At 38.4% G+C, this 12,376-nt stretch overlaps 2 protein-coding genes across 2 annotated transcripts; both read left to right on the top strand.

Annotated features, from left to right (window-relative positions):
- Window positions 1-426: 426 nt before the first annotated feature.
- LOC109207023 lies at window positions 427-2,295 on the top strand. Its single transcript, XM_019369900.1, has 7 exons — window positions 427-581; window positions 623-750; window positions 796-842; window positions 933-1,295; window positions 1,386-1,811; window positions 2,030-2,191; window positions 2,278-2,295. The coding sequence occupies exons 1-7, from the start codon at window positions 427-429 to the stop codon at window positions 2,293-2,295; spliced, it is 1,299 nt and encodes a 432-aa protein (XP_019225445.1).
- A 1,796-nt stretch (window positions 2,296-4,091) lies between these two features.
- Window positions 4,092-5,384, top strand: LOC109207022. The gene has a single exon (XM_019369899.1). The coding sequence runs from the start codon at window positions 4,092-4,094 to the stop codon at window positions 5,382-5,384; it is 1,293 nt and encodes a 430-aa protein (XP_019225444.1).
- Window positions 5,385-12,376: the final 6,992 nt, after the last annotated feature.

The raw sequence follows: 12,376 nt of genomic DNA, 5'->3' as shown, positions 1-12,376 counted from the left end.
AGTGAAGAGTTAGAACTATTTAGAAGAGAAATGAACAAAGACGTTAATGACACAGTAGACAAGTATAAAAAGTTGGAGAAGGGTATGAGATTTAAAGACTTGGCTGAAGCTAAAAGAGTTGTAGGGTACTATGCAGTTGCTAATAGGAAGGGCCTTAAAGTTAAGAAGAGTGACACTACTAGAGTTAGGTACAAATGTGATATTAGATGTCCTTTTGTGTGTTTTATATCGAAGGATAATAGAGATCAAGGATTTAAGATTAAGACTTTGAACACAAAATATGAATGTGGTCCAGCATTTTAGAATAGAAGAGCTACTCCCAATGCTTTAGCCCATTATTTCAAGAACAAAGTTCAAAATAATCGTAAGTACAAAGTCAAAGATATGAGGGTGGACTTGGAGGATAGATTCAGACTTAATGTTATAATGGTCTTAGAGAAGTTGGAGGGTGGCTACATTGATGACTATAATAGGTTAGAGGCATATGCTCAAGAGTTGAGGGATAGTAACCCTGGTACATATGTGGTTATAAACATATCAAAAGATGCTTTGGAAGAGGGAAAGAAGAGATTTCCTAGAATGTATATATGCTTCCAAGCTTTGAAAAGTGGATGGAAAGCAGGGTTGAGGTAGGTCTGGATGGCATATTTCTAAAAGGAAAATGCAAAGGAATTTTACTGGTAGCAATGGCACAAGATTCTGCCAAACACTTTTATCCACTTGCTTGGGCAGTGATTGATAGAGAAACAGGTAGAACTTAGAAGTGGTTTCTGGGGCTGTTGAGATCTTCCTTAGAGTTGGGAGATGTTGAAGGAGTGGCATTCATTTCAGACATGCAAAAGGTAATATCATTAACAAGCCACACTTAGGTTTTTCACTGTTAGTTTACTTTAATTACTAAAAGCCTTCTTTGTTTGTTTTGATTGTTGCAGGGTTTGATTGATGTTGTTGCAACTGTGGTTCCTAAATCACATCACAGATGGTGTGTTAGGCACATAGAAGCTAACTGGAGCAAGAACTGGAGGGGTGCAGAAATGAAAAAGTTGTTGTGGTGGTGTGCTTGGAGCTCTTATGATGAAGAGTTCAAGGATCAATTGAGGACCCTAGGGACTATTTCTGAACAAGCTGCTAAAGAGCTAATTTGGTACCCTCCACAAAACTGGTGTAGGGCTTATTTTGACACAACATGCAAGAATCAGATGGTTGATAACAACTTCACAGAATCATTCAATAAATGGATTCTAGAGGCAGGACACAAACCAATAATCAAGATGTTAGAAGATATTAGAGTCAAGGTAAATTACTGTTTTAGTAGTTTATGTAACTAACTGATTTTATGTATGCTTATCATAGTGTTTGATTATTGGTTTTCCCTTGTTTAAAAGGTAATGAAAATGCTAAAAGATCGTGAAGATGAATGTAGGACTTGGAGAGATGAATTCACTCCATATGTCATGGAGTTATTGGGTGATTTCAGAGAAATTGCACAAGGGTGTGAAGTTGATTTTAATAGTAACTTTGGTTATAAAGTGCATGAAGGTCCAGAGAAGCATACTGTTAATTTTCAACTAAAGAAGTGCACATGCAGAACATGGGACTTGACAGAAATTCCCTGTCCCCATGCAATTAGATGTTTAATTGACAAGAAAGAAGAGCCATTGAGTGAAATGCATTGGTGGTACTCAAAGGAAGCTTACATGGATGTGTATATGCATAAAATACAACCAGTTAGAGGTGAAAAATTGTGGAAGGTAGAACCACATCATGCAATGGAGCCACTAGAAATTGTCAAAATGGTTGGTCGACCAAAGGTAAAGAGAAAGAGAGAAAAGGATGAGGCAAGGAAGAGAGAGGGGATTTGGTCAGCTTCAAGAAAATGACTTGTCATGACTTGTGGATACTGCAGTGAGAGAGGTCACAACATCAGAAAATGTCCTTTGGTAATGCTACTCATTCCATTCTTATTAACTTCAAAAAAATTTAACTATAATAACTCTAAATGAGATACCTTCATTGCTTGATCTTCTAGGTGAAAGGGAAACATAGCCACTTCTTCCAAGAAGAAGGATCTTCTCAAGAAGTACAAGATGTGCCCTTGACAGCACCCCAAGATAGTCAAACTTCTGAATTTGTTTTTGTTCCTACACTTGGAATGAGGCCAATGACAACAACCCAAGATGTTAGCTTCAAGGTTTCACGTATTAATTTTGATGATAACAAACCAAAATAATTATTAATCAAAGAACATTTACTTGTGATAATCTTATTCTTGTACAGGAAAGAAAATGCTGGTAAGATCCAAACAAATATGGGAAAGAGAATATCATGTGAAGAATTTATCAAGGAAGATTATTTTCAGAGATTTAATCTAGAAGGAATAATATTTGTAAGTAAAATTTCAAATATTGAATGGTTTACTACAATATCAGAAGAAGAATCTATGGAAATTATAGATGGAAAGCCTTTCAACATCTTGAAAGGAAAGTTGCTAAAATCATGGAGAAGATCTATTATTTTGTGGAAGGAAGATACTATATGAAAAAGATACTGCAAGGAAAAGTAAGAATATATTTTCTATGGAAAGAAAATATATTATAGATGTAGTACAATCTATTTTATGGAAAGATATTATTTTTCAAGACCTACTAAAGGAACATTGGAGAATTATGGAAGAATGCTTCCTAAAGGTNTAAGAGCCATACTGTACATATGAGAAGAGTCTAGAGAGAATAATTATTACTTGACAAAAATATATCATGTAGAAGGAAAGAGATATTCTTGCTACAAGTGTTGTATGGCAGTGCTAGATTTGCTACAATACTAAGAAAGGAAGCTGTTGAATGAATTACTACAAGCTATATCTTGGAAGGAGTAAATCAAGGGATCTTACTTAAGAATGTGCAGGCAGAGAATCACCAAGCTCTTTCAAGGAAGAAAAATTCAATATATACTGGTGCATGGTTGACAACACTTCAAATAGAAAGATCTCATTTTATGGATACACAATAATACTGTCTACTTCACAAGGAAAGAAATCGAATGAACTTAAGGCATGGAGTCCAGAATATCAACAAATTGGAAATATATTTGACACCATTGGCAAGACACATCATCAATCAATAAGTACAAGATATAAGGAATAAATTCCAATAAATCAGTGATTGGTGGAAGGATTTCAAATTAGTTTGAAGGTGCAAATGGAATTGAGCAAAGGAATTAATAGGAAGTCACGTTTGGTATCTACTCAATCAAGGAGAAAATCTTCTGATTGAATATTATCGAAATCAAGGGGTCAGCAAAATCAAGCCCAACGGTCAGAGCTATTGAAGACTATAAAAGCGAGAGCCTGGGAAAGAAGAAAACATGCATCCTTCTATACAATTGTCTATCCAACTACATCTACAAGTTCTTTATTCTACTCTTAACAAGCATGGTAATTCACTCTAGTAGATTTACTGTGTACCCAAAAGAGAGAAGAGAGACAGAAAAATATTGGAGAGGCAGTGTGTCCTAGAGGTTGTGTCATTGTTCGTTTCTTTGGTGAGCGAGTGAAAACCAAAGGATCGTTGTTGGTGAGCGAGTGAAAACCAAAGGATCGTTGTTGGTGAGCGAGTGAAACCCAACCCTGTCAGTGTTGGTGGTGATCGTTGAAAATCACAAAGGCTGTACTCAATTCAATTTACAAAGAGCTCCAAAAGATAACACTCTTGCAACCCAAGAGGACTGGATTAGGATACCACATTGGTTCCGAACCAGTATAAAATTCCTGGTGTCATTTACTTTATCGCTCTCGTATTATATTCTGTTCCTTTACTATTTATTGTGATTAACACTTATTTAAATCGAAAGGACTAACAGCTCTGTGCAGGCTGTCTCTGCATAAGTCGACTAGGTCTGAAGAGTAGTCGACTAGAAATTTAAAAAAGGCTACAATTCACCCCCCCCCCCTCTTGTACTTTCAATTGGTATCAGAGCAGGTCTCACATTTTTACTTTTGCTTAACAGCAAGTGAGAACAAATCATGTCAGCACACACAGTTATCGGAGCCTTACTCCAAGAGGGGACTTCTGCATTAAGACCACCATACTTCAATGGACTGTATTACACTCACTGGAAAGCTCGAATGGAAACTTTCATCAAATCTTATGATGTCAAAGTATGGCGAACCAGAAAAGAAACTAGAAGGACATGTATCTACTGAACCCCTTGATATTGATGATTATACTGATGAGCATATAGCGATCGTGCAGATAAATTCAAAGGCAAAAAATCTATTATACAATGCTATAAGCGGAGAAGAATTTGAGAAAATATCAAGTTGTGACACAGCCAAAGAAATGTGGGATAAACTTGAAGTTACTTATGAAGGTATCAGTAAAGTAAAAGAGACAAGGATAAACCGTCTGATTCGTGATTATGAGTTGTTTGAAATGAAGGAAGATGAATCCATTAAAGACATGTTTGGCCGATTTAGCAAAATAGCTGGAGATCTAAAATCCTTTGGAAGACCATATTCAAGTGGTGAACAAGTTAGAAAGATTCTAAGAAGTTTACCCACTTTATGGCAACCAAAAGTTGTTGCTCTTGAATACGGAGATCTCGACAAACTATCATATGATGAACTTCGTGGAGACCTTAAAGCCTTTGAGCAAACCCATCTCAAAAAGCATGAACATGAAGAGAAGAAAAAGAGTGTTGTATCTAAATCAACTATTGTTGAGTCTGAAAGTGAAGCCGAAGAAGAAGGAGACAAACATCAAGATGATATTGCATTATTTTCTCGAGTTGTCTCTAACACGACACGAAGAAGCAAGAAAAATGGAAGAGTCAATTCAAGTTTTAGAAAAGGTAATGAAATAAGTGAGCAGAAAAACAATGAAAGAAAATGCTACAAATACGGAAATTATGGTCACATCCAAACCAACTGTGCAGAACTAAAAAGGAAACTATCCAAAGGCAATCGAAAGAGAAAATCTTCCAGCGTATGGAGTGATGAATATATGCCAGATAAAAATCATAATGGAGTTGCCAACCTTTGTTTCATGGCACGAAGTGAGACAAGTGAGAAAAGAAAATCTTTTGGTATCTGGAGTGATGAAGATATATCAGACAACGATCATGAGGAATCTATAAGCAATTGCATCATGGCCCTAAGTGAAACAAGTGAGGTAAGATTTTATGATTGTGATAAATGTAATGAACTTCAAAGTATCGTAGAACATGCTTTAGAAGATATGAGAAAAATTCTTGATGAGCTCATGAAGACTAAACGGGAGAAGAAAAACTTGGAGACCCAACTTGAAGAATATAACAAGTTGAAAAAGGAAAAGGAAGAGTGGGATATTCTACTCGAAGAATATCAGGTTGAAAATGACTTACTTTAAGAATAAAATGTGGAACTTCGTAAACAAATGAATAGTTTGCACATATCTTCCCGTCACCATTTTGATCGACCAAACAAGCGGGCTCATTTTCTTAATAACTCCAAGTTGACTGACAAGGGATCTACTAGTAGACGCCCTACTTCAAACAAGTCGACTCAGGAAAGCTTCAAGTTGACTAAGGCACCTGCTGGTAAATACTCTACTTCTTTTGTTACATGTCACTACTGTGGTAATTTTGGACATAAGGCATTTGCATGTAATTATGCCAAAAGTCATGTTAGATTAAAATTTATTTGGAGACCTAAACAGTTACATGTATCTCCAATTATACAAGCTACTAACCATGAAGGACCCAAAAAGGTTTGGGTACCAAAAACGAACTAATTTGTATTGCAGGAATTTCTAAGTCCATCCATAAAAAAGATGTTTGCGTATTGGATGGTCGAGGAACATACTTAAAGTTGCTTCAAAGTTCTTACATATTCAATAGAGGATGAAGGAAATACGACGTATGATCTAAAAGAGTGACTGGTATCACTAAGGTTTATTCAAGTTCCTCTCATTGCATTAGGTAATACATATCCAGCTATTGGTTTAGTAAAGTATAGCCTAGTATATGCATATTAGTCATCTATATACACTTCGAGTCCACTAGCTACATCACATTGTTATTCTATTTGGAATTATTTGTAGAGACTTTAAATAGCATGAGTACATGTCTTGCATGAACCATGTCATTTGCATAAGATATTAGGACAAGCAAGCATGCGATTATATTGATATTGTACGAACTTGACTCATGCCTATATGCGTCTTAGATTATTCTTGAAGTGAATTATTTGTGTAATAGTACTTTCTTGGTAAGAATACTAATACTTCACTCAAGACCAAGAAAGTTATTTAACTTTGAGGCCACTTCTGCACATGAAACATTTTGTGCAATACTCAAAAGCTTTAAGACGAAAGATATGTATCTCTATTATTAGCTTTAATTGGGTTATGTTTTGGATCTATATTAGAGGATACCTTATGTGAGGTATAGAAGGAAGAAAAAGTGAAATTTTCATAAAGCACTATCTTTTAGTGGTAATTAGCTATCTATAGATACCATTTGCTATATTACGGATTGTAGATACGTTTTCTGTAGTTATAAGGTGTATTAGATGTATTTAAGCTACAGTATTCATGAATACAGTAGCAAAAATAGGCTTGAATCAAGGAAGTCCAGCTAATCAATTGTTGTATTCGAGTGTATTCGACTGTATTCATGGCATGAAACATAGGATTACAGCTGGACAGATTATTGTATTCGACTGTATTCACGGCTTGAAACAGGGGATTACACTATTTTTAAACGGAAAGTGAATCAATTAACATAATAGACTCCTAATATAACTCAACAAACTCAATTATAACACACAAATTTTGTATTTTCAGTTATAAAAAAGATTCTCAACTAAAAAATACCCAAAAACATAGCAATCTTCAGAGAAATTATATAATACATCTGAATACATAAATTATATTAATTAAAAAAAATATATGAATACATTCATGGCATATAGTGAGACAGTGAATACAATGAAATACATAGAATACAGCGGGATACATTGAAATACAATGGAAAAAAAGACAGTAAATACAATGAAATACATGGAATACAACGAGATACATTGAATTACAATGAAAAAAAGACAATGAATATAATGAAATACATAAAAAATACAGCGTGATACATTGAAATACATGAAAAATGCCGAAGGGAAGATTTTTCTGTGAACTGATAAAATTGTGTCGGTGGAATGGGCGTGAAGGACTAGGGTTTTGTTGACGCCGGAAAATAAACGGACGAAGAACTGAATGTGAGTTGACGGAGGAGATATCTAAAACAAAATGTCAAACTCATAGAATATGTAATAATCAATAATTATGTAATAATCACATAACTGAATGTGAGTTGACTCCTTCCCTGACTTCATCTTCACTGCCTTTTCTCTCTTCGTTTTCTTCTCTTCTTCTAACCCCACTACTTCTATTATCTGCAAATTCACCCCACTCATTTCTTTCCCTTTAAACCCTCGTCGATTCGTCAGAAATCCCACTATGTCCAACCCCTCTTCCACCAACCTCCGTAACCCTACCACCCGCCCCTTCCTTAACCCACAGTCCCTCTCCGATTGGTTAAGGCCGCATTTGCTTCCGATTCTTTTTCCTCTTGGGGTGTTAAACTGGGTACCAAGAACGTTAATAACCTCTAGCTCGAGTTTTCTGTGGGAGAAAGAGAATGACATGTATCAAATAAGAGAGAAAAAGAAAATAATGTAACTGAATAGCGTATTTAGTGGCTTAGGGGTAGGAGGAACCAAAATTAGATATTTTGCTATAAACATTAAAAGGTATCTATAGAATATAATATTTTTTAAATGGTATTTATTTAAAATAAATAAGGTGTTAACCTTTGCTATAGGAGGTAAAAATTCTGAAGAAAAATCAAGTGTTGGTTATTTCTATCTTTTTTGTTGCAAATGCTTGCCAAAATCTTGGAATGTACATATATATGTTTCTATTGATGATTATCCTTACTTTTGTGTAACGACCCGACCGGTCGTTTTGAGCTCTAACACTCCGCTCAGCAGCCTGAGGCCGTGAGCAGCTTCATTTCGGGTATTATGACTTGTGCGCGTGGTCGGAATTGAATTTCAGGAAGTCCGGAGTTGAATTGGAAAGAGAATTCTCATTTCCGAAGCTTAAAGTTGAAAGAATGAACTAGGGTTGGAATTTTGAGTAAACGACCTCGGAATCGGGATCTGAAGGTCCCAGCATGTTCGTATGATGATTTCGGACTTGGGCGTATGCCCGATTCGGGTTTTGGATAACTCGGGAGCGTTTTGGCGTCTATTGTAGAAGTTAGCATTTTGAAGAAATTTCATAAGTTTGGCTTGAAGTGCATTTCAGTGTTATCGATGTCCGTTTGGGATTTCGAGTATGTGGATAGCTCCGTATGATGATTCTGGAGTTGGGAGCGCGATCGGAAGGGAATTCGGAGGTCCGTAGGTCATTTTGGAGTCTTTTGGCTAAAGATAGAAATTTGAAGGTTTTGAGAAGTTTGACCGGAAGTTGACCTTTTGATATCGGGGTCGGAATCCAATTCCGAAAGTTGGAGTAGGTCCGTAATGTCGAATATGACTTGTACGCAAAATTTGAGGTCAATTGGACGTGATTTGATAGGTTTAAACATCGGAAGTAGAAGCTTGAAATTTCGAAGTTCATAAAGCTTGAATCGGGGTGTAATTCATGATTTTAGCGTTGTTTGATGCAATTTGAGGCCTCGAGCAAGTCCGTAATGTGTATTAGGATTGGTTGGTATGTTTGGTTGGGGTCCCGGGGGCCCCGGGTGGATTCCGGGCGGTTAACGGATCGAAATTTGGATTTGTGGACAGCTGAAGGAATCTGGTTGCTGGTATTTTTGCTTCTGCGGTGGGTTGGCCGCAGAAGTGGCACCGCAGAAGCGGACAGGGAGCCGCAGAGGCGAGTTTTGGTCCAAGGCTTGAGGATCGCAGATGCGGTCAAGTACCGCAGAAGCGGAACCGCATCTGCGGAGAATGGGTCGCAGAAGCGGATGGGGGTATCTTGGAGAGGACCGCAGATGCGGTCAAAGTTCCGCAGAAGCGGGACCGCATCTGCGGGTGGCAAGTCGCAGAAGCGAGAAAGGGGTGGCTCAGGAAAGACCGCAGATGCGGCATTTTAACCGCACCTGCGGAACCGCAGAAGCGGCCAAGGAACCGCAGGTGCGGAAACAACTGGAGCAGTGAGGTCTTTTAAGTTCGAAGTTGAGTTCATTTCAACCCCATTTTTCTTCCATTGGAGTCGATGGGGAGCAGCTTTGAGGTGCCATTGTCGTCACTCATCATGAGGTAAGTAATTTATGCTAGCTTTGAGTTAAATATAAAGTTTATACATGGATTTAGGCAAGGAAAAAATGGAAAAATTTAGGTTTTGGTGGAAACCCTGAAATTGGCATTTCTTCGAATTTGACCACGATATTGAGTATGGAATTTAGTAAAAATTATATATTTGAGTTCCTAAGGTCATTGGTAATCTTTATCTTCAAAAAATTTCGGATTCCGGGCACGTGAGCCCGAGGGCGTTTTGGTCAACTTTTCGATCGGAGTTAGGAATTTCTATAAATTAGATTGTAATGATTAAATGGGCATATATTAATGGATTTGCGTAACCGTTGGCTAGTTTTGGAGAGTGGTGCATCAATTAGAATCTTCGGAAGGGCGTAGAATGCCGGTTATGGATCTTCGGAGCGAGGTGAGTCTCCTTTCTAACCTTGTGAGAGGGAATTTTCCCCATAGGTGAAATAATTGATTATGTGCTCCTATTTGTGGGGATTACGTGCGCACGAGGTGACGAGAGTCCGTGCGTAGCTACTATTATGCTATTGTCCGGGTAGTTAGGACCCAAAAGCATGCTATACTGGAATTATTTACCAACCTATTGATAGCTTGAACTGCTTAAACTACATCGAATCAGTAAACGAGTTTCTAAAAAGGGTTTAAACTTCATTTTTCCTAAATTAATAACGAGAATTAGCTTTCCTTGAATAATTGCCCCATGTTGGCTTATTGACTGAATGTCTCTATGTGATTATTTTGGAACGGGCCGAACGCCTCAGCAGCTTAAATAGATGCATCTATAGGCGCGTCGTCGACCCTCGGCAAGTGCAAATTTCATTTCTGTTGGAGCGGGCCGTCGCCTCGGCATGATTTATATATCGTTGCCTGAGAATTTTATACGTGATGCTGCCTTTCATGGCTTGAGATAAATTTATAAAATAAAGAAAAGTAAACCTTGAAAATCCTTTATTATTTGTTGAAGGTGTATTGCCTGTTTTACAGCTTTGCGAGTTAGAATTGTTATGTAAAATCCCTGATTTCCTCACACATTTAGTATGTTATCATTGGACCTCTAGTAAGTGTTAAAGTTGACCATCTCGTCTCTACTTCTTCGAGATTAGGCGGGATACTCATTGAGTACACGTTGTTTATGTACTAATACTACATTTCTGTGCTTTTTTGTTGCACAGGTATATCTATTTCTAGTAGCCCACTAGGCGCAGCAGCGCGGATGATTTGGGGCTAGGTGAGTTGCACTATTCGAGGCGGCCCGCAGCTAGTATAGCCCTCTTCAGTACATTGTATTTATTCCCCGTCCATTGTATTCCGGACGGATGCTGTATTTTATTTCCCTATCAGTAGATGCTCTTGCACTTGTGACACCGGGTTCTGGGATAGTTTGAAGTATTGTATTAACTGCTTATCATTTAATTTTGATTTGAGACTATATTCTTTAATATTGCTAAACATGAAGGAATATCATAGATTTTAGAAATATTTAAAACGAGAATTTGATTAAGTAACTTGGTTGGCTTGCCTGACAGCAGTGTCCGGCGCCATTACGACCCTTAGTGGATTTTGGATCGTGACAACATGGTATCAGAGCACTAGGTTCCTAGGGTCTCACGAGTCATGAGCAAGTCTAGTAGAGTCTCACGGATCGGTAGAGAGACGTCTGTACTTATCCTCGGGAGGCTACAAATTGTTAGGAGTACTTCCATTCTTGATTCCTTATCGTGCGATTTGATCCTTGGAGGCGTATGCCTTTAATTCATTCTTACTCAATCTTACGCGACGCATAGCGCTTGTTATAAATCGAGAATCGAAGAGTTATGATGGTATTACAGATGTGATACAAGATGTTTCTCCTGGTATAGCTGATCGGATTATTATCGTCGCCTTATGGAAGGATATTTTAATGTTTCAGCTCAGTAACGGTACTTCTGAGGGCTTTGGGGCTAGGCACAAGTTGCCATGATGCCGATGAATGACTGTTCCGCAGTAGTGATATGATGGTAGGATGTTGCCCACGTGTCGGGGCAGTGAATGACTTGAAGGGAGGTTTACTCAGTGCATAACCAAAAGATTCAGTATTTTATTCCCGGTAGGGGAAAGGCAATCGAACTAAGGATGGTCAGATGTGGGCTGGTGGAAGTAATGAGACTTGGTATTCGCAAGCGTAATGGAGTTTTCTTCTATGTTGGGGTGTCGTTGTCCTAATTGAACGTAATAAGTGTGTCGGTGTTATAATCTTCTACAATTCGCCTTTGGGGCAAGAGATTGTGAAATAGTATCGGAGATGCAACTGTCAGATATTGCAGGGTGCGGTGGTTCAGGATTGGATCAGTATTTCTAATGTTGGCGGTTCGAGAAGGATGACCTTCGGAAAGGTTTAAAGTTAGTAGCGATTTGTGGACTCAAGTGCTAGGAAGATAGATTTTATTAAGGCAACAACCGAACAGCAAAGGATGAGAAATGCATGCGGGAAGTGCCAGGCGGAGTTTTTTTAACTTCTAGAAGGCCAGGTGTATGAAGCAAAGGTCAGGTAGCTGATTAAAGAAGTGAGTTTGCCCAAAGTGGGAGAGCGGCGGATGTTGCATATGGGCTTGGTGGTAGGATGGTTGCGCACCTTAAGGAAAGTCTGGAGTGATTTGGGAATTATAGTGGCTGGCGATTGAAGCCTACGGGTCTAATTAGATGTATGGGCTACCATGCGGCAGGAGATTTTATATAAACGGGACGGAGCTTCGTGAGTGGAGAAAGGATACCACATAACTTTAGATCGGAGGAATATTGCCACGCATTCAATTGATGTCCGCGAGGGGTGAATGGACTTGTGCAGCTGGAGAATGAGCTCGGACTCAGGAGGGGTCATTGGTGTCATAGTGATTGCACCGTGTGCAGCAGCGTTGGAAGATATCGGGGAGTGATTTCCACAGGCGGGTTATTCCCTATGAGCAGGTTAGCGGTCGCATGGTGGGCGAAGCTTTTGCGAAAAATTCTATCGGTTATATAGCAAGGAGATCGGTTGTGCAAATGTGTTTGATGAGTCAGGATATAAGAAGGGGGTTTTACAAAAAGATTTCGAGA

This window comes from Nicotiana attenuata, unplaced genomic scaffold (assembly GCF_001879085.1).
Source record: "Nicotiana attenuata strain UT unplaced genomic scaffold, NIATTr2, whole genome shotgun sequence".
NCBI lineage: Eukaryota > Viridiplantae > Streptophyta > Magnoliopsida > Solanales > Solanaceae > Nicotiana > Nicotiana attenuata.
Note: the sequence above shows the minus strand (reverse complement) of the source record. Positions and strands in the feature narration are given on the sequence as shown.